The 22,004-nt window shown below is 52.3% G+C and overlaps 1 protein-coding gene across 1 annotated transcript in view; it reads left to right on the plus strand.

The window, feature by feature from the left end:
- The window catches only part of LOC144729770 (prospero homeobox protein 1-like), a 53,403-nt gene that overhangs the window by 25,235 nt on the left and 6,164 nt on the right, over positions 1–22,004 (plus strand). The window contains exons 3-4 of the mRNA XM_078610253.1: positions 2,444–2,551; positions 9,589–9,783. Of these exons, the coding sequence (XP_078466379.1) occupies positions 2,444–2,551; positions 9,589–9,783 (303 nt within the window). The remainder of the gene's footprint in view (positions 1–2,443; positions 2,552–9,588; positions 9,784–22,004) is intronic.

Consider the following 22,004-nt stretch of genomic DNA (forward strand, 5'->3'; position numbering starts at 1 on the left):
CGTGGAAAGGAGTGAGCTTCGCCGCAAAAACGTTGTTTACTCGCACGGGCGAAGGTTGCAGTTGCAACGCGCGTTAAAATACATCGGTGGTGGACTATTTACAACCGAACAATAATAACGGCAATGGCCTTAAACTTTCAAACTGTTAATTTTTTTTCTCATCTTCGCGCTCTATTTTCGTTCGCGCCAGAGTTCGCAAGAATTACACTTTCAGAGGTGGCATTATAGAATGCTAAAAGCATTTGAAAGCAAATAACTGGGATTGCGAGTGCATTGTCCTTCAATGGCATTTTCCGAAATGTAACGTTGTCTCCGACCCAAGGCGATGCAAAGTCTGCATGAGAGCGCGTCCTTGAAAATTACCCATGTTGCCGTGCGCATCTTGTGTGTGTGTGTGCGCGCGCGTGCACGTGTGCACGTGTGTGCGCGCGTGTGCACGTGTGCACGCGCGCGCACACACGTTTTTACCTTAACAGATGCAGGCAGAGAAATGTAAATGGGTCACCAGCTGGGCAGGCCGAGAGCACGAGACATTTAATCATATCCTGTTGGAGAGCCACCTGTCCGTCCACCGGCCGTCGTCTTGGCGTTGCGATTCCCCGTTCGAGCGCTGAGGGCCGGTTCGTTCCGCCGCGTCCCCCCCCCCCCCAGCCCACGTGCGCCGTGGTATAATGCAGTTAGGGGCCGGGGGTCTGCGCCTTAATCCCTGGGGCCTGCGCGTGGAGTGGAGTCGTTCGGTGAGGTCGGGAGTTTTGCAGGTGACTTGAACGGGGGTGGGGGGGTTTGTCTTCGAGCGTTGATCTCTGCGACCTCTGTGACCTCTGTGACCTCTGCGACCTCTGTGACCTCTGCGACCTCTGTGACCTCTGCGACCTCTGTGACCTCTGCGTGCTCGTGTCCCGTACTCCCTGCTGCCTCCAGCTCCTGCGCCTCGTCCTTATCAGCATTGTCCTCATCATTCATGAACGGTGGTGAGATGTTAACTACCTTGCCTGGTATGCAGGAGGTCGTGGGTTCAATCCTAGACCTGACGCCTGCTGTATGTTCTCCCCGTGGTCGCGTGGATTCTTCTCCAGGTCCTCCGGTTTTTCCCTCCACATTTAGAAACATGCGTTTAAAATATTTGGCTGCTACACAGCTTGCTTCTGAAAAAGAACAATATTACTCCGTGGGCTTTACCTGGTAAAATAAAAGTTTTTTAAAGTTTCGGCTTTAATCATCGGCCATCGTCAAGCTGCTGCTGGATGAAGTGCCGCCACCATCGCATCTCGCGACCCCGCGCTGTAATAATTCACCCTGCACACGTCACACTTCTGTTTTTATTGCATATCTGGTTGCGCAATCATTTTTTTTGTTATAGTCGTAGAGAGTCAGCTTTGTAGCCCTTCCGGAACATGTACATGAGTCACTCACGGATGGAGTGTGTCTTCATGTATATTTGTATGCTGTAAAATCGCCACTGTGCAATGAGTGTACGTCATCATAAATGCATGCATATGTAATGTACACATGCACATTCTGGATGCACGAAATGTATTGGCCACAACTGCCACAAAGCAACACTTGGCATTCACGATGTTGGTGCTGATCCCGTGAGCGTGAGTGTGTGTGCACTGGGGAGCGGTAGTGTAGCGGTTAGCGTGCTGCGCTACGAACCCAGAGACCCGAGTTCAATTCCCGCTCACAGCCAACACCAGTGATGATTATCTGAACCGAGTATGGGCCTCTCCTAGGTCGACTCAGCCTCAAATGAGTAGTGTAAAAATCGCCACCAGGGAGACAGTCGGCCGGGCGTGGTGTTGCCACCCACCCCCTTGTGTGCCGTGCCGGCCTTCATAGGTGCTCGCTAACAGCACTTGCTCCAACAGTCTGTTTAGGCTATACAGGGGATCTTTGTCTTTGTTTGCAGGTTATAGCTTAATAGGGTAGCAGTTAGCGCATTGTGCTTTCAACCCACAAACCCGAATTCAATTCCTGTTAATGGCCAACATCAATGAAGAATATCTGAACCGGTCTTGGACCTCTGCTAGGTCAACTCAGCCTAAAAGGGGATCCTGGTGTTTAAATGAGTACCGGCTCGGTGCGGTGACGGCAACCAACACCCACCCTCTCGTGCGTCGCGCGAGAACTTCGTAGGCGCTCGCTAACAGCACTTGCCCTGACATTCTGCGCAGCCTACAAGGGGGACGTTTGTCTGCGTGGGTGCGTGCGTGCGAGGCGAGCGAGCGCGAGTGAGGTGCAGTGAATCGACAGTGTTGACCTTCGCCGCCGACCTTGTAGCCACGCGCACGCACCGTGGGTTAATGTCGTCGTCGCCCCCCCCCGCCCCCACCCCACCACCCCCCACCCCCTTATCCGAGACAAAAGGGGCTCAATCGCATTTCGTGAGCTCTCGCGGTCTGCTGTCGTTTTGAGATCTTTGTCCTTGACTCTGGGGGACCACCTCCAGGAGGGCCTCACTCCGAGCCACCTCAAGAAGGCCAAGCTCATGTTCTTCTACTCGCGCTACCCCAGCTCCAACATGCTCAAGATCTACTTCTCCGACGTCAAGGTGAGGGCTCGCGGTGACACGCGTGGGTGGTGGGTGGGGAGGGTGGGTGGGCGGGCACGGGGCACGGGCTGGGGGGCACCCCCTCAAGATGGACCCACTCCGGTGGCATTCATCTCATTAGGACGCTCACAAAAGGACCTCTCCATAGTTGAGAAGATTTTAATTTATGGAGATCAAACTGTTTTTTTTAGTTGACTACATTTTGGCGTAGCTGAGAATTAGGTGAATCATCAGCTTTAAGTGGACAGAGAGAGAGAGAGAAAAAAATCTGGCGCTTCATGTTGCTCTGCTGGGCGAACGCAACTCTAATTTGATGGCGCTCTCACGGGACCCTTCCAGAATGTGTTTGTTTGGATAAAATGTTATCGCTTAAAGAATGTTATTACCACTCCGCGACTCTGCAGGGACGATCGCTTGTGCGGGTGGCCCCCCTTGCTCGCTGCGGAGACGCACACTCAGCCGTATTGTGCGGGTCTGCAAATTCAAAAAACGTGCTGCCGTAATTGGCCAATTTGTTTTATAGGGTTTTTTTTTTTTTGCCAGAGCGAGAGCTTTCATTTTGCAATACTTAACATCTTTGCAAGATTTGGCACCGGTGGGGGGGGGGGGGTGGGGGGATGGTGTTCACGACGGTTTTTGGCAGTACACCACGCTGCCCAAACGTTGTGGCGACTTTCGTTTCTCCGACTTTTCTCACACGGACTCTTTGTTGAGGGCACTTTGTCGCACGCGCATGCACGCGGCATTGCGACGTGCGTCGTCGTTACGAAAACAAAACAGAAAGCAACTTCCACCTTCGAATTCGTGCAACTTTGCAGATCACCCAGCGAGCGTGCAGCCCGCGATCGGGACGCTGCGAGTTCAAATCCCTGGTTCGGGCACATCTTCGTCTCCAGGGTCGGCAAAAAATTTGCATCACTTTGTTTGGAAGGTCACCAGGTGGGGAGTTGCCCAGTGGAGAGAAACTCTCGCCATGGGATTGTGGAATTCCCACCACTGGCTCAGGTGTGTAAATGGGATGTTGAGCACCAATGCCTCCCATGCTCATGATGTCACTTGGACTTTTTAAAATCATTCTGCGATTTAAACTATTTTACAAAAAGCGTGCATAGCATTACTTGGTGGCTGCTGCTGCTGGTGCGTTGGCAGTGGTGCACAAGCACAGCTGAACAACAACAACAACAAACTCGGCAACACTCGTCGATCTCGCCGTGTTGGCCTTAAACGTACAGTGGCCGACGACGGCTCTTCTTCATTAGCACGAGTGATTATGTTTACGCTTTTGTTTTTGTTCGGGCCATGGTTGGCGGTATTTTCCTGCGCGGCCGTTTCGTAGCCGTGGCCACCGCACTTGGCCGGTGTCGCGCGGTGCGCTGGAACTCCGGCAGGAGTGGGATGTTGTTGACGCGCTGTCGCACTGGCCGTCTTTATGCGCAAATAGCAGAATCTGAGCGCGCGAGCCCGTGCCCTCGGAAAAAAAAAATATCTGGCTGAGTGCAGCAATTTTGCGCAATAAAGATGCAAGTGATTTGAGAAGGCAGCTGCCTTGACGGTGGCTGGGTTGTCCCACCCTCTCCGACCCCCAACCCCCCTCCCCCTCCCTTGCCATGCCCCCCCCTCACCCCCCGCCCCCTCCCCCTCCCTTGCCATGCCCCCCCCTCACCCCCCACCACCATGCCCCTCTCACCCCTCTCGCCGCACCCTTCTCAAACACTCGATCCCTTTCAATTAGAGCCGCGAATAAAACCAGACTCATTTCTCACCACGGCCAAAAGCGACAGCGTGATCTGTAATTATTTACAGATTTCGCCCCCCCGCCCTCCCCCCCCCCCATTTCACCCTCTAACGCTGTTAAAACAGAAGGACCCTGTGAAATGAAATGGATTATTTTTCATGTTTAAAGCAACTGAAAAAAGCCAGTAAGTTCACCAGCAAACTGGCTGGTTAGTAGGAATAAGTTTAGGATTAAAACATCTCGGGAGTTTGCATTTCGAAGGGCGGCCTCAGATCTCTGTTTGGTTTTCGTATGTCCGGATCATCTTCACGATGTAATAACATACTGCCATGTGCCCTCGTCCTCATGAATGTCACATCATCTGATGCCATGTGACATCACTTGTGGCAGGCACAGCAGTGCTTGAGTGACCTGTACGTATGTACGTTGAACTTTTTTCGCACCATACGCAAACGACCATGCTGATCGGAGGTGCGGGGGGGGGACAACGAGCAACGTCACTTCCCGTGATGTCGCGTTTTTGGAGACAGCCGGTCGTAAATAACTAAAAATCTTTTGGCTTACCCGAAATTTCCTAGCTATGCCGAATCTTTGGATTTTTTTCCCGAATCATCCGAAATTCAGGAACGCATCCCGAGCATTTGAGTGAGCGAGCGGGCGAGCGAAGGGGGGAGGGGAGGGGGGGAGCAAGAGAGCAAAGAGACAGAACGACTCGAGTCCTCGCTGTCGTATCGCCCACGGCTGACAGGCAGCACGCAGTGACACAGCGAGAGACGCCCGGCCATCGGTCTGTGGAATTAAGATGTCAGTGTGATTGTTTAGTGTGCTCTTTCGATAGGCCCGCGCTGAATATGTATCTTCGGGAAGGTATAGAAAAAAAATGAAAATGAGGGAGGCGAGAGAATGGGAGACGGGGAGAGAGAGAGAGATGGGGCAGTCGCGCAGGAGAGGTGGATTACGGAGGTGGGGGCGGTGGTGGTGGTGGTGGTAGAGGCGGGAGGGGGTCCCTAGGGGGGGACCCACCGCTTCTGTTCGGCTCAACAAAAGCGGGCTGCTTGAAAGAGTGCTCGTTTTGCTGTCATATCAGTGCCAGGCACGCATCTTTAAAAAAAAAAACCACGGGCACCAGATTTGTTTGGAGTGCTTAACAAGGGCATCGCTATTAAGGCATTTTACCAGGATGTGCGTTGCCTTTTGAAAAGGAGAATGATGAATACACAAAAGGCTTAGTGCAGCACATTCTACTGCGCCTGTTCGTTTAGATCACAGAATTACGCCGGTTTTCAGGGGGAGCGGAAAAAAAGCCCCTTTGATTGACAACACACTGGCAGGATTTCATTTTGAAGCAGAGTCGAGTTTTCTCTTTTTTCAAATTAGGCCACACTGAATGAACCGTGTATATAAATGCCAATTTCATCCAAGGGATGATTTGGAATATAATGATTTACTTTTGACAAACATTTGAAACTTTTAATTTTTTTCCGCCCGACACACGCGCACGCGTGTTTTAGCGAAAGTGGTGGATCTACACGACGGCACTGTACACGGAACCCAGGCCGTTTCACTCGTACCCCCCCCCACTTGCTCCCTCGCCCTCCTTCTCCTCACCCCACCACCTCCCTCTTACGAAAATCAAGGGGGGGGGGGGTGGGGGCGCGGCGTCGAAACAGTGAACAGACGGAGCAAATGCAGACAAGTTGGAATGAAACTGGATACACGTGCTCGGTCAAAGCCACTCTCAGTCCCCGCTCTTAATCAGATCCGTGCGGGCATCTGGCGGTGGCGAAATCGGACAAACAAGACGCGAGCGCGCTGGGTTAAGTGCATGTTTGAACCCCCATGCGCAGTCGAAGCAATTTCTGGTGACGGCCGTCCACTTCTCCTTTTAATTAGCCGCGGCAGAAGCCCACGCGCGGCACAACAAAACAGCAATTACAACGCAGATGCGGAGTTTGGGCCAAGCCGCTGCTGCCCCCCCCCCCCCTTTGATTGCACTTCTTGCCACTGCCATTTCCATCCATTACCCTCTGGCCAATGCATTTTGACGCATTAAAACTCCTTAGAATGCCCGCACAAAGGGACTCAAGTACCGGCTCTGTCATTACGCCCCATTAGGTTGCGTTGGCCTCAGCTGGCAGCGGCGATGACACTCAGCTGTGAATAATTTTTCATAACATGGACGTTTTCCTGGAGATAAGTGATAAGCGGGGGGGGGGGGGGGGTGAAGGAGCATGGTAATAGCACAGACAATGCAAATCGCCTCCGAGATGGCGTGTTTAGAGTTCTCTGCGAGGGGCCAGAGGGAGGGATGGGGGGCGGGGGGGCGGTGAGTGGGGAAGGGAATACGTAAATGAAAAGCACAACAAAAAACTTTATTTCGCAAATGTGGTCATTGGCAGGGTTCCATGCGGTAATGAATGCTTTAAAATCAGGCACTATGAAATTGCTGCGTTTTAAATCAAAGTAAAAAACAAAAACAGACCCGGAGCAAAACAAACCAATATATTATGTAAATATTGCTTATCCGGAGGAAAGTATTCATCAAGATGCGCTTTGGCTCCAGAGTCCTTCAAACACCTTACGTCACCGCACCCTCCAGTCGTCGTCATCATCGTCGTCGCGGTCGCGTCGCTCGCGGCTCGCGTGCCCCGCGACTCGCGTGCCACACACGGCGCCGTCGCCCTGTGGTTGCCCCGCCTCGTGGCGCACCGAGCACAGCCAGCTGGTGGCGCACGGCAACGCCGAGCCTCCGGCTCTTCCACCGCCAATCCTGCTGCCGCCAATGTCACCGCTGTCTCCGCCGCCGTCGCCACCAACACCACCATCACTGCTGCCAACAACACCACCATCACTGCTGATACCACCAACACCACCATCACTGCTGCCACCACCAAGACCACCACGACTACCGCCAACACCAAATGCCACAATCACTGCTGCCCCGATCAGCGCCACCGCCCCAACAACACCATCGCTGCTGCCACCACCGCCAACACCAACAATGCCACCTCCATTATTACCACCACCACTTCAACCATCACCGCCGCTGCCACCACGATGATCACCAGCACTGCCAACAAGCAAGAGCCAACACCACGGTCACCAACACCAGCACCGCTACCACCTGCCGAAAACAGCCCCAACCACCACCGCCGCTGCGGTGACCCCCTGAGCCTCCTCTCTCTCTCTCTCCGCGCACCGTGCCGAGGGACGCCGGGGGTCCTCCGGTGCTCCACGCCGGGAGGTCCTCGCCATTAGTGTCTGAGCCCACCTCGGGCGACCGCCAGCGCCGGTGTTAAGCCTCAAATACACCGGGCCTCCCGGGAGCCGTTCTGCGCAGATAAAATAGGAGACTCATTTATAGCCGCGCAGATTAGATAAATGGAAAGCGGTTATAAATCGGGCGCGGAGGCACAGCTGGCGCATGTAGCGCCGGCGTGCGTGCGCGAGGAAGACCCGGTGGTGGTGTACGGGGGGGGGGGGTGTCTTGCGAGTCGCGGCTCGGAGTGCGTAAAATACGAGCGACGTGAAAGATGCGCCGCTAACTCGGTGACGGGCCTGGCGTAATAACCGTTTTCGAGGGGTGTCACTCCTTGTTCGTTCGTTCGTCCGTCCGTCTGATCGTATTTCCAGGTAGCCGGGCGCCGCGCGCGTCGTGTGAAAGTGGCGCGATTGTTGTCGCGAGATGATACGGTCCACAATAAATGTTTCGCGGTGTGAAAGAAATACTATTTTGCGCGTGCGTGCATAAATGTATGTGCGCGTATATAAAACTGTGCATCGTTTTTTTTTGCCCCATTTTTGTCTGGGCGCAATTAAATTACGCATCGTTTTGGTTCCTGTCTGGGAATAGTTGGGTGCTTATCTGGTGACATCAGCCAGCTGATGCTGCTGATGATGCCGATTTTAACTGGGCCTGTACCAATTCACGTCCTCCGCCGCACGATGAACTGTCGTGGGTCAGGGGGTAACTGCTCCATTTCCGAATCGACTCTTTGTAGCGTTTGACCCAAGTAACCGATGTGGTGAGACCAGTGGCGTTAAACTGTAGCTGAATCTGAAATCGCAATCGTTGCGTGATCTTGCTTGATGCAGACCTTGCACGGGCGCGACCATTGTTTGATTTATTTTGGCCGATACTTTGTAAAAAAAGAATTGTCTCAGTCAATGAACCTATGAATCACTTCTGTCCCTTCGACTCCGACTCTCCAACCAACCCAAGCTTCAACACCGGTCCCGAGCCTGCTTGTATTGAACCGATGCTGCCGCCGATGACATTCACTCCCAGAAGGCTGTGCAGCGCGAAGGGTTGCGCGTACGCATTTTTTTTTAAACTTAATTTTGTTCCATTCTGTGGCCGCACAAATACGTAAAAGAGGAGGCGTCGTTTTACACCACTACGGCAAACAAAAATCTTCCACAACGACGCGCGACAATGAATCGGCGTCGAGCGTCGTTGGAAGAAGAGGAGCGTGGGGAAGAGCGTTGGCGAGAGCGGAACAATGGTGGCTCGGCCGCTCGCGCTCAGCCGCGCTCCGTGCGCCGGGCAGCGCTGGCGGGGAGGGGACGTGGAGGACGGGGGCGAGCGTTCCCTGCCCACGCCCGGGCCCTGCGCTGTCTGGTGGGCATTTACCAGATGCCAGATGGGATGGCCCCTGGGGATTAGGGCTGGCAGGAATTAGTGCCGGCCTGGGTGGCACAAAGGCAAACCGTCGCCCTCCTACACCTGACCTCAATCCGCTCTCCCGCACGGCATGCCCACATCACACAGACAATGGCACGACGACGACGACGACAACTGATTGGGGGCAAAGGGGGGGAAAAAGAATGTAATGCGTAAACAAAGCTACCGCGCATACGACATGTTTTAGTCCTCATCGTACTGTTGTTGGTTTATTTTGAAAGAAATGTATATTATGGTGGTTGCGGTGATGATAGCAGCGGCCTTGTCGTGTTGTGACAGGTTGCGTTATTAATTGATGCCGCGCGACAAATGCGTGTCGTATTTTTCTCTTTCCGCTGCCTTTGAGGGCTTCACGCGAGAGAACACACCATCATAATAATAACAGCGATACACCGAAGCGTCTGCAGTTGTATTCTATTACTGCACGCGGTCTTTTGCCAAACGTCCGCGTTAATGAACATGTAATTATCTTTGTGTTCTTTTTTTTTTACAAACGAACACGTCCAATATAGCGCGCGTCCCGGGAGCTGAAGGTTTTTTTTTTTCACGATAAAAATTTTTTTTTTGCTGTCGTTGACGCCGCCTTGCATCCCCCCTCTCTCTCCTCCGCGCCCGCAGTTCAACAGGTGTATCACGTCGCAGCTCATCAAGTGGTTCAGCAACTTCCGCGAGTTCTACTACATCCAGGTGGAGAAGTTCGCGCGGCAGGCGATCACGGAGGGCGTGACCAACGTCGACGAGCTGAGGGTGACGCGTGACTGCGAGCTCTTCCGGGCGCTCAACGTCCACTACAACAAGGCCAACGACTTCGAGGTGCGTGCGTGCGTGCGGTGGCGCACCTCCAGCGGCCAACCCGCGGGCCTGCCTCCCCCCAACCCCCTCTCGGCTTGCTCCGGTCTCTCTCCCACTCTCTGTCACACTCCCACTGCTGCCCTCCTTAAATAAAGGTCGCACATTTCTCTCTATCTGTTACCTTTTATATTCCTCATCGTTCCCACCCCCCGGTTCTCTCCCGGCACCGCGTCACGAGACTAGACGATCTGTTTGGAACTCTCGCAGAGCAGTGCAAGTCATTCGTGTTGAGAGAATGGTCCGTGGAAGCAGACACCACAGAGCTACTGCTGTGAGAGTTTCCTGCAAGTGACCTGAGCCCCCCTGCTGAAGGCTCGGCCTCGTATTTAGATTTTTATCACCTAAGGTTTTTCTTGGGTTGGCTGCGTCTTGCCCCCCTTCAGTTTGTGTACCCGCCCCCCTTTTAAACAAGGCTCTGCTATTGGGTTGCCTTTGTGCCATACAGTAGGAGCCAGAACCATCCCACCCGCGTGTGCCACTGCGGTTCACGTTCATCACGTGACACTAAACGGTCAAACTTATAACATTTTAATTCTCAGATACGGATATTTTTGTAAGCCTACATGTTTGCTGAACGTCATCTCACTTCCACTTGAGAACCCAGTTTAATCGCGGGCAGCAGCTGTAGCCTGACTTCGAAAGCCAGGATCTGAGCGACGCCAGTTCAGCGCTCCGGCCGTCTCTCTTCCGGTTTCTATCGGACCCCTTGAGCCGGCTCGTCTATTCATTCATTCATACGCTTCGTTTTGTTTCGCTCACGTGCACGTATGCGCGCACGCTCGCTCGCCTTGCAGCCGTTTGAATACAGCGGAAGGCCACTTGGCTCTGTGGCGAGGCAACTCGGCCTGTTCACGGCATCCAAATAATGATTTTAATCTAAAAGTATGCGGCTGTAGCATCACCTTTTTTATGGGTGCCAAGGGGTTGAGACACCCCTACCCTGGCTGATTGTTGTTCATTGATGGAGGAGGGTGGGTGGTGTGGGGGTGGGTGGCTTGGCTTTAGGAATGGATTTAAAAGCAATGTCGCTTTAAAAAAAAAAAATGGGGGTGGGGGGAAAAAACATAAGCCAAGGAGAATCGAATTATTAGAGAAGCGTTCCGCGCGCCGGAAAGCAAGGGCGCGCGTACGTGCGCCTGCGGCTCCCGCACGAGCCCTCGGTCGCTCTCTCACCGGCGGTGTTGCGAAAGATGCCTCGCTTGGCGGCGCGATCCCCCGCGGGGAAGCGCGACGCCGAGAAGGGTGTCTTCTTCCGATCGGCACCGAATTATTCCGACCAGAGGTCGCAAACGGGTTTTGATTCCTTACCCGTACCTGTACCCGACCGCACCAGGGTCGCAAAAGGGTACCCGTACCCGTACCCGGCCGTACCCGTACTCTACCCGTACCCGGCCGGGTACGGGTAGGGTACGGGTACCTGATTGCGACCTCTGGGATGAAGCCATGTTGCAGGCGCGGGTGGGTTGATTCTAGGAACTTGAATTGTGAGAAGAGACAAGACGTTGGGAAATGAGTGACAAACAGTTACTCACCAGTGACTCACGGCCTACCCGTACCTGGCCGCACCAGGGTCGCAAACGGGTACCCGTACCCGGCCGGGTACGGGTAGCCGGGTATCGGGTAGGGTACGGGCATCGTGTACCCGGTTGCGACCTCTGATTCCGACCGGCACAGAGTACTCCCGCAGAAGAAAGCAGCGGATGAGGGACGCGTGACCGCCCTCTGTGTGTGTGCGCGCGTTTGCAGCCACGCGTCCGTGGCTTCTGCGGTTCGTGCGACGATGCAGAGTGCGTGCCCGCTAAAATCAATGCTACTGGTGGGCGGTGTGTTTTCAGAGGCCCACAGAGGTTGACGGCCCAACAACAGCAAAACTATTTCGTACGTTTGTGAGGACGGACGGACGGCCGTTGACGAATTATTTAACGGTCGTGCCGTGCTGCTCGAGTTTGGTTTATGCTTTTCTGTTAAGCGCAAGTTTCTGTTTATACATGACCTTGTGTGGTATTGAAGGTTTTGCAGCGTGGGAAGGGGGGGAGGGTTAAAGGGCAATTCATAAAATTGCCTATTGAGGTCCTGAGACGTGGAAACCGTTAAGTGACATTTGCGTGCGTGCGTGCGTGCACGACTGTGCGTGTGTGCGTGCGTGCACGCGTGTGCGTGTGCATTTAGACCGTGTGCATGCCCCGCGCTTGGTGCTGCCAGAGTTTGATCGTCTGGAACGTCAAAACCCCCTCTTACTGTATTCTCTCCTCCGTAATCCTTAACGGAACGTCCTGTAAATTTAACTTTGTACGGCATAATCCGTACCAGCATAAAATCCATAAGTCAACTTTCTAGCTGTTGTATTTATTTATATATTTAGTCCCACCCCCCCCCCCAGCAGATATTCCATGGATTATAATGCAGAAGCTAAATCATGGAAGATTCCCCCCCCCCCCCCCCCCCCCCATGGCATCGCCGCTAGGGTCTGCTTGGTTGGATTCACAGCCCCGCGGAGTGCACCCAGTTCCAGCTGATGACCTGGAGGATTTTCTCTCCCTCTTCTCCCCCCCCCTCCATCTCTCGCTGCCCTACCCTCCTGCCTTTAGCCCAAAGCACACAACTAGCACATCAAATCACATCTAATCCCTTCCCATCCTAATTCCCTTTCTTAATCAGTAGTGAGTGTCCTTAATTTCACCACAGACGCGCGTGACTGGGATGTTATGGCATGCAGCGGGACGACCCGTGCGCGATTCTAAGCTCGGTGGAGTTGGAGCCGTGTGTGTGTGTCCGTGTGTCCATCCGTGCGTCCCTGTCTGTCCTTCCGTGAGCGCGTGTGTATGTATTTCCGTTGCTCGATGGAGTGCCGGGCGGTCCTAGTGGCGTAGCATGACGTGGTGTAGCGCGGTTGGCATGTGCCAACCCGATAACTACGCCACTGCACTACCCACCACCATCGAAGTGGCGTCGGGTGGTTGGCATGGGCCCTGAGAGCAAGGGATTAAATATGGGTGGCCCCTTTCCCATTCCATCTAATCTCCTGCCCTTTTAGTAGCCCGGTGCCAAGGCCCCCACCGACCCAGTGTCCCCCAGTTGCAGTTGCACCGCCTGCACACTCGATTGGTGCACCACTGGGCAGCGCACACCTCCGTTGGCAGTCCACGGCCAGCGGTGGAAATTCCACATTCTGGCTGCAGGAGCCAGTTGTTTACTCATCGGACATAATCCTGGTTTACTGCCCACAAAGTGGAACTCATTTTAATCGACCACAAAAGAGATCGTGTTGGTGGTGAGCTAATTCGACCCGTGACCGGGATTAGAACTTGCGACCTTTCCGAATGCGACAGGCAGGAGCTCGGGGCACGCTACCGCCACCCCGTATGAACACAACGGCGCGACCACAATAAAATAATAGCGAACCACAGAGAAACCGAAATCAAGAAACCGCGCGGCACCTGAAGTGGTCCTCGCATGCAAGCACTTTAATCTTCGTACATCGCGCGCGCGTGACAAATATACGTCCGCGAGCCGCTCAAAAGCCCCGGGAACGGCCACTTCGTTCGGAGAGACCCGCGCGGACCCCCCCGCTTTTAGCCGTCCCATGACGCTTGGCACGAAGGCTTTCGTCGGCACCCTCCCTGCAAAAAGGGACCCATTTCATCCGAGTGACACTTTGGAGCCCAAGCCGGTTCTTTGAAGATGCGGATGTTTTTTTTTAGCCCTTTGAAGGCAAAAGGACTCTGCTATCGTTGCCTGCGCGGTGTCTCTCGCCGGTGTGACCTTGGTGTTTGTGGCAAATTGTTCGCGACAGTGAAGCGAACTGCCTTTTTCCTATTCTCACTGTCATATCTCCTTCCCCTTAAATAGCCTTGATAATAGAACGAGGGGGTGGAGGAGGAGCGAAAAAAAAATATTTTTTTGAATGTTTTTTTTACATTCACTCATGCAGACCAGCCTTCTGCCACTGGTGTCCTTCAATCCTGACTCACCCGCATGTGCTGGTCAATAATTACCTTGGAGCTTGGAGAGGGGGCGGGGGGTCGGGGGGAGGGGTGCAGGATGGGGGGGGCGGGCAGGCGGGGGGGGACAAAAAACAACAACACGGAAAAAGTTTTGACAAACGGCAAGGAATAAAGCCAGGACCCATATCAAACGGAGAGGGCCCTTGCCTGTAAACATCTGGCAGCGCACCAGGATTGGTTCCAGCAAGCTTGACTCTGTCGACGAGACGCTGAATGTCGAAACTGGTCCACAGTTTTGGCTGTACGTGAAATCCAATGCTGTTGAAGTGATACGCACTCCCATAAGGCTGTGCGCCCGAAGGGAGGCAGTAAATAAATAGTTTAACGTGCAGCGAAGGAGGCGAATGATCCACTTATTTATCGCCATCAGCCATTTTCCATCCACTGTTGGATGGACGTCTCCCGCCACGCCGTCGCTATCCCTCCACGGTCCTGCGTCGCCAGCGTCCACCTCTCACCCTGCACGCGAAACCAAATGTCACCACCACCCCGCCTCTCGCAACGCGCTCTCCCGCACGCGCCTGCCACTCCGTCACCGGCCTCGTCCGTCGGGCCATCAATCCCGTGTCTTGAGCCAAACCAAGCACCCCCCCCCCCCGTCCGCCCGCTCAACTGTTACATTTCTCTATGGCTCCATCCGTGCGATTTGTTTGAAAAAACACGTTCCAAACGTTCGTCGCGTTCTGTGCCCATCAAACGTGCCTCCCCAACCCCCGTCGTCAGACCCAACGCGGCCGGTGGGATCCGTCCGTCGCATCCCCTTGATCTCCTCTCCAAGTGCCGTTTTTTTCTCATGGGCCAGCTCCCCCCAACGGCTGCGTAATTAGTCACTGCTCAGATTATAGTGAGAGCGTTTCGAAGCCCCCCCCCCCCACTTTGCATTCGAGCCATTGTTTGTTATTCCCCTCTCTCAGCTCCCGGCGCTCCCACCGCAGAGCTGCCCGCGATGGTGCTTGTGTACAACAACAACAAAAGAACCCAAACTACGAATAATAACCGGAAGCGTCGTTACGCTTTTTAACGCAGTGGCAGTAATTCCGTCAGCAAACCGCTGTCCCCCCCGCCGCCCCCACCTCTGTCTGTCTACAAAAGAACCACACGGAAGATACGGAGGCGACGCTAGTGGCCCTTCTTATTTTGGCCACGTGCGTTTCTTGTGTTGTTATTTTTTCTTTGAACCATCAAACCCCTCTGAATCACGAGAACCCCCCCCCCACCACCGAGTAAAGCCCATTGAGCTAAGAAGCACTTTTTATTTTCAAGGGCGACTCAGAACGTGTCAATTTGCCAGTACAGCAGTCCCTCGCTTAACGTTTTTAATCCGTTCCACGAAAGCGACCGTTTCGCCGAAATAACTGTTACTAAAATTCACTCATAAGTTGAAAAAAAAAATCACTGAGTCTGCGAAAAACAGCAATGTTTCTACTGCCAAACAGAAAAGGCAATGTAAACAAAGCCAGTCGAGCTGTAAACGCTCATAAATGAGCGTCGCTGATTGGCTGAGGGCATGGCTCAGCCCCACTTACGAGCCCTCTGATTGGCCGATAATTGGCACCTGCGTGCATGACGTTAACATACCGTTAACCAACATTTTAACATTAATCGAAACAATGGGGTTCGATGGGAGCTGAAACGTTAACCGAAAAACCATTAATCGATGTCAAAGCAACATTTTAGCGTTCGTCAAAACCATGGGGTCCTATGGGAGGCAAAACGTTCACCGAAAAAACCGATTGCCAATGTCACTGTTAACCAAGGGACTACTTTACAGTAATCTCTCGTAATTCACGAACTTGTTATCCGCCAATCGCATCTGGAACTACGTCTGTGTAGGAGCAGTAACGACATCGCATCATCATCAGCATCATCATTCGCTGCATCCTTCGATTGTGCCGCATTATCATCGTAATTTAAGGTTAGTTCGTATCCACGGCAAATTTCCCAATCGGCTATTTTGTTTCTGCCAAATCCCGCACCGGCGTTCGTTCCGCCTCTGATTAGCCATCGTTGGCTATGCACGGTGCCAAATACGTTTAACATAAACTATTATTTTATACTTTAATAATATTTTTTTTTATTTACTTCATGTTTAGTATTACCATTTTTTGTGTCATGATCCATTTTTGTGTTATGATCATGTTTTCGTATTTAATAGCTTTCGTAGGCCAAAATCATTATCCGCAAAATTTGCTATGCATGAGCATTTCCGGAAGATATCCCTCGCGAATAATGAGGGAATCCTGTAAAAGGAATGATAATGAAAATACAGCGTTGGCTCGCTGTATTTTCCCTCTGCTTCTGACCTCCAATATGTAGGGTAGGGGCGTAATGGCGCTTCAATTAATTTGATCAATGATTTGCAATAGATTCTCGGGTTAGGCCGTGTAACAATAGAGACAAGCATTGTTGTGGTAACCCTCCACCACCCAACGTAGCCCGAGAAACGCGAGATTGTCACGCGTGCAAGCGTTTAACGTGCCAATTAACGATTGCCAGTTGTACGTGTGATTTGTGATGACTTGGGATGTGTGCGGCGAGCCGCGTCTGTACGAATCGATGCTTTTTGATGTGTTTACTCCGAATGGTTACAGCCCAGAACCGTGAGTGATGGCGACGACTTGGGGAAACCTTCATCCAGCAGTGGATTGACAATTGCTTATGATGATAACGATGCTCCTTGAATGCAATGAGTCACGCGATTCCTCCAGCAACTTGAGGCCGCTAATTTCACCAGTGTTACAAAAGGAATTGATTATTGCATTGGCTCTTAAAATAAATTGTGAACTTGTATAGAATCGTCTACATGTGACCGCATCTCAAGCGGCTGTGCAGAGGCAGAGGAGGAAAGTTCTGAGCCTCGACTTGAACAGGGAGTTGACAGCATGGATGGCAGGGTGGGAGGGCGTTCCAGGCCATGGGGGGCAGTGGAGGAGAATGAGTAAGTCTTGATTTGAAGCTTTCGTGATTGCAGGAATCCATACTCTCTGATTCTTTCGATAAAGTCACGTGGATAGAAAAAAAAATAAACACGACGTTTCGGTCGCAACACAAGCATCCGTCATCATGGGTGATGACGGACTTCCCACTGAGCGAAGGTTGAGTGGGGGGGCTTTGATGGGATGCCTTGGTTACGGGAGCGGGGAGTCGAGTGAGGAGAGAGAGAGAGAGGTGGGAGAGTGAGTGGAGGGGAATAGAGTGAGAGATGGGGGGGGAGGGAGGTCGTAGGCCCGGTGCAAGTCGATGGATGATCTTGGAGGCGGTGAGTGTGCGATCTTCAAAGCGATCAAGGGGGCGGGATTGGGAGCCGGTGGAGCGTCCGAGGTAACGTCGTCACGTGGTCTCGTTCACGGGTGCCGCGTGAGAAGTCGTGACCGTGAATCGCGACACTTCATCAACTCGCTGGGACGGAGGGGTCAGGGGGAGAGGGTTGAGAATCATTCCACCCTGGGATGTTTCGGGAGATGGGGGAGGGGGGTGGGAGACCACCACAGTCCCCGCACGAGTTGTCCTTTGTTGTTGACACCGCTTGACCGTGGCAGCATTGCGCGGCGCAAATTATGTCGCCGTTTTACCCACAATGCTCCCTGCAGCAACAGCATCTGTTAAGCCTCTGAACCCGTGGTTATTCTCAGCCTTGTTTTGGCTCGAGGTGTACCCCCTTGTTGAATTTGGTTGCAACCCAGTGTAGTGCCCCCCCCCCCCCCTTTGCCCCTGAGCCAAACGTGGTTCTGATAAATAAACGCATGAATGAATGAACATCAGCATTTTAACCAATTGTCCATTTCGCGAGGTATCCTAACTAGTTAAGTGACTGCAAGCGAATAAATATATATTTTATTTTTTCTGATAGAATATAGTATTGTCATTGGTATGACATAAGTATACCAAGTTTGCAGTCGATACCACATTGGGAAGTGGGTTAAAATTGAGTTACAAGATTTGAGGATACAACGACAACAACAACAGACAGAGTGAGTTAAATGAAAGCGTGTAAATAAAACAAAGTCAACGGACGTTCTTGGCGCGTGACGTCATTTGTTTGTGCTCGCCGGTTACCCTTGGAAACCGCGTTGTTTACGTTGTTTACCATCAATGGGTTTGTAAAGGTATATTTTTATCGTTCTCGGTTACCGTATTGATAAACAAAAAAATTCCGTACTTATTTTATATTGGCAGATTCGTACGTGATCATTCACCAATGGCTCTCACGTATGATGTAATTTCACACGTGTAAAATCACCTGACGTACCCCCAGGGGTTATTCCCCCCCCCCACCCGATTTGATAACCGCTGCTGTAAACTAAATAATTAAGCAGACAAGACACATCCTTCACATATCCGTCCCGCAACATAAAAAAATAAGAGAGTCTTGTTTACACGAGCCGATTGGTCACACGGCCTTCTGGGATTGCATAGTTTCGATTCAACACAAACCTACCCCCGTATCAGTGTCGGCATTCGGTTTCTCGTCAGCAGAGTGTCAGGTTTGCGCGAACCAACGCTGGTGATCTGCCAGATGTTTGTATTTGGCTGCTATAAATTTCCACGTGATTAGCCACTTCGTTGGGCTTTCCACTTGTGGCCATGTCGCTTCTGAAAAAGAGCTATACAGCTCAATGGGTCTTACCTGGTAAAATAAACAAAATAGTTTATAGTTTTACGGTTTTATATGTGTGTTTAATTTTTTTTCGAACGTCGCCAACCGTGCTAATCGGAGGTGCGGGGGAAGGACAACAAGCAAATCACAAAAAGCAGGTCTAAAGAAATGAGTTTTCAATCTCGATTTAAAAGTGCATAGCTCCTGTGGCTTCCGAATATCGGCATGAAGAGCGTTCCAGACGTTCGCAAAAGGGTATGTGAATGCACGCGATGCCGTGACCGTCTCTATTTGATGGTTACCGGCAAGGGCGCTTACCCGTCGTAAGGCACCAGTGCTAATTCACACTCTTAGTTTTTTCGGTAAAGTCACGTAGGTAAAAAATGAAATTAAAATTAATAAAAATAAAACAATAAAAAAATCACGACGTTTCGGAGGCAACACAAGTCTCCGTCATCAGGTGGGACCGTCACAGCCAGAAACGTCGTTATTTTATTTTTATTTTTTTTATTTTTATTAATTTTAATTTCATTTTTTACCTACGTGACTTTACCGAAAGAACTAAGAGTATGCACCAGTGCTAGTTTGACGCAAAACCGTGCAATCGATAACACACGATATTCCTGTAAACAAGTCTCTCTCCGTTTAACACGTAGGCTTTCGCGACCAATATCATCCATAATAGAGGTTTTTTTTGGGTTAGATCGTGTAAATATATCAATGTGTCGTTAAACCCGCCACCACCCGACACAGCTAATTCGTAAGGTTCGTCACGTGAACAGAATATGCCAATTCGTTACTAGTACAGCACACTAGTACACTCGTACAGAGCGTGTGGCTCTCCAACACACACCGGTGTGCTGTACGAGTTAAGAATGTGCACGTTCTGTTTACGTGACAACCTTTACGAATTGGCTGTGTCGGGTGGTGGCGGGTTTAACGACACATTTTTATATTTCCGCGATATAACCCAAAAAAAATCCTGTAAGTCTCTTTCCTTTCTTCAACGTCTCCCTCTGCCTCCTGCACGCCCCAGCAGCGCAGTCCAACCTCCCCACCAACCTCTGCCATGTTCCCCTCTCTCCATGGAGCTCCTCTCTCTCTCCCTTTTCCACACCCGGGGTGGAATCACCCCAGGTCACACGTCAACCCCGCCACACTGGCCAGAATTCGTCGTAAGACGGTCATTTTTTCTCGTTGAACTTTTTTTTCATTTCACCAGGTAAAGTTATGTAGCTCTTTCTCAGAGGCGAGCTGGCTATCACGAATGATAGCTCAACGAAGTGGCTTATCGTCGCGTGGGAATTTACAGCAGCCAAATTAATCTGAACGCGTGATGCTGATTGTAAATGTGGAGGGCGAAGTGGAGGCGGCGATAAAATCCACGCGACCACGGGGAGAGAGACATGCAAAGGGCTTCGTCAGGATCGGGATCGAACTCGCGACCTCCTGCATACCAGGCTAGGGAGTTAACATCTCGCCACCGCCGCACCCACTTGTTGATCGAGCGCTCGCCGATTCACTCCTGTGGTGACTCGCTCGCACGGCGGTCCATCAGCTGCTTGTTACTCTTCTAGCGCTACTAACGCGGTTACTCTTCCTGTGAACTTCACTCCTTGATTCCGAAACCCACGTGGAGGACTTGGTCTACCCGGACACTGACTGACTTTTTTTGTATCATCTATAGGGAACTAGAGGTCAGACAGTCCTGTAAACGGGGTCACGTGACACTCGAGTGACACTCGCCTACATGTATGTTCAACTTCTTTCGCACCATACGTAGCCAACCGTGCTAATCAGTCGTCACTTAACCTTAATGTAGACGTTTACGGCTTGCATAGTGCTCACCACTAACCTGTCGTCAACTGGTTAGTGGTGAGCATTGACTTATAGTGAATATGCGTGTCACAGTTAACATGCGTGTCACAGTGAACACATCTATAGTGAACACACGTGTTCCACAGTGAACACACACGTGTTCCACAGTGAACACACACGTGTTCCACAGTGGACACACACGTGTTCCACAGTGGGACACACATGTGTTCCACAGTGGGCACACACGTGTTCCACAGTGAAAACACACGTGTTCCACAGTGGACACACACGTGTTCCACAGTGGACACACACGTGTTCCACAGTGAAAACACACGTGTCCCACAGTGAAAACACACGTGTTCCACAGTGGACACACACGTGTTCCACAGTGGACACACGTGTTCCACAGTGAAAACACACGTGTTCCTCAGTGAAAACACACGTGTTCCTCAGTGAAAACACACGTGTTCCACAGTGGACACACACGTGTTCCACAGTGGACACACACGTGTTCCACAGTGGACACACACGTGTTCCTCAGTGAAAACACGTGTTCCACAGTGGACACACACGTGTTCCACAGTGGACACACACGTGTTCCACAGTGGACACACACGTGTTTCACAGTGGACACACACGTGTTCCACAGTGGACACACACGTGTTCCACAGTGGACACACACGTGTTCCACAGTGGACACACACGTGTTCCACCGTGAATTAATATGTATTCCACCGTGTATAACACGTCGTCTGTATTGAACACATGCTCCACAGTGTATAACACGTGTTCTACATTCAACACATTTGTCCCCACGAGCCACCCCCCTCAGAGCTGCTTCCCTCTCCCCACCCCATTCCCACCCACACCAAAGGCGTCTGCACGCGTGATATTACATATGGGCACACACATACATGCGCGCGTGCCCTCCTGTGCCTCGCACGCATTAGGTGCGCACACACGTACACACGTGCGCACGTGCGCAGCGCTAGAGCAACGGGCTAACGCGCTGCGCAAGGAATCTGGCGAACCGAGTTCGACTTTCGCCCGCGGCCAACATAGGTGACGATTATCTGAACCGGTCCTGAGCCTCCCCTAGGTCGACTCGGCCTCAAACGAGTACGCGTAAAAAAAAACATTGCTAATGGGGAGACAAAGGTGGCCGGGCAAGGTGTTGCCCACCCCCTTCGTGTGCCGTTCCGCCCCTCTTCGTCGGCGCTACTCGCGAACAGCGCTTGTCCCCTCCCCCCAAATAGTCCGTTCACGCTGTACGGGGGTGAGGAGGGAGGGGAGATGGGAGGGGAGAGGGGAGGGGAGAGGGGAGGGGAGGGTGGGGGGAGGGGAGAGGGGAGGGGAGGGTGGGGGGAGGAGATGGGAGGGAGGGGAGATGGGAGGGAGTCTTTGCCTTTGTGCGCGCGGCGTGATCTCGGCGAGAGTGCCAGCTGTGCCTTCCCTTTTCACCCCGGCGAGCGAGGAGCCGAGCGAGGAGCGAGCGAGCGATTATTGTGGGGCGAAGTCGCTCGTGCCCCTCTGCCGCCTTTTCCAGACAACTCCTCCTCCTCCTCGGCTCTTGAGCAAGGGCGGAAAACCTGTTCTGTCGGAAACGCGCACGCGGGCTCGGCAAGGCGGCGGCGGGAGGGGGGGGGGTCTCATTTGCGCCGTTTAATTATTCATCCGGGCGAGCTAAAGTTTAGCAGGCAAAGGCCACATTTTATCAAGCAAACATCAGCAGACAACTGTTTGCTTTTCTGCGGTTGGTTAGT

Source organism: Lampetra planeri, chromosome 33 (genome assembly GCF_965212315.1).
Source record: "Lampetra planeri chromosome 33, kcLamPlan1.2.h2, whole genome shotgun sequence".
Lineage (NCBI taxonomy): Eukaryota > Metazoa > Chordata > Hyperoartia > Petromyzontiformes > Petromyzontidae > Lampetra > Lampetra planeri.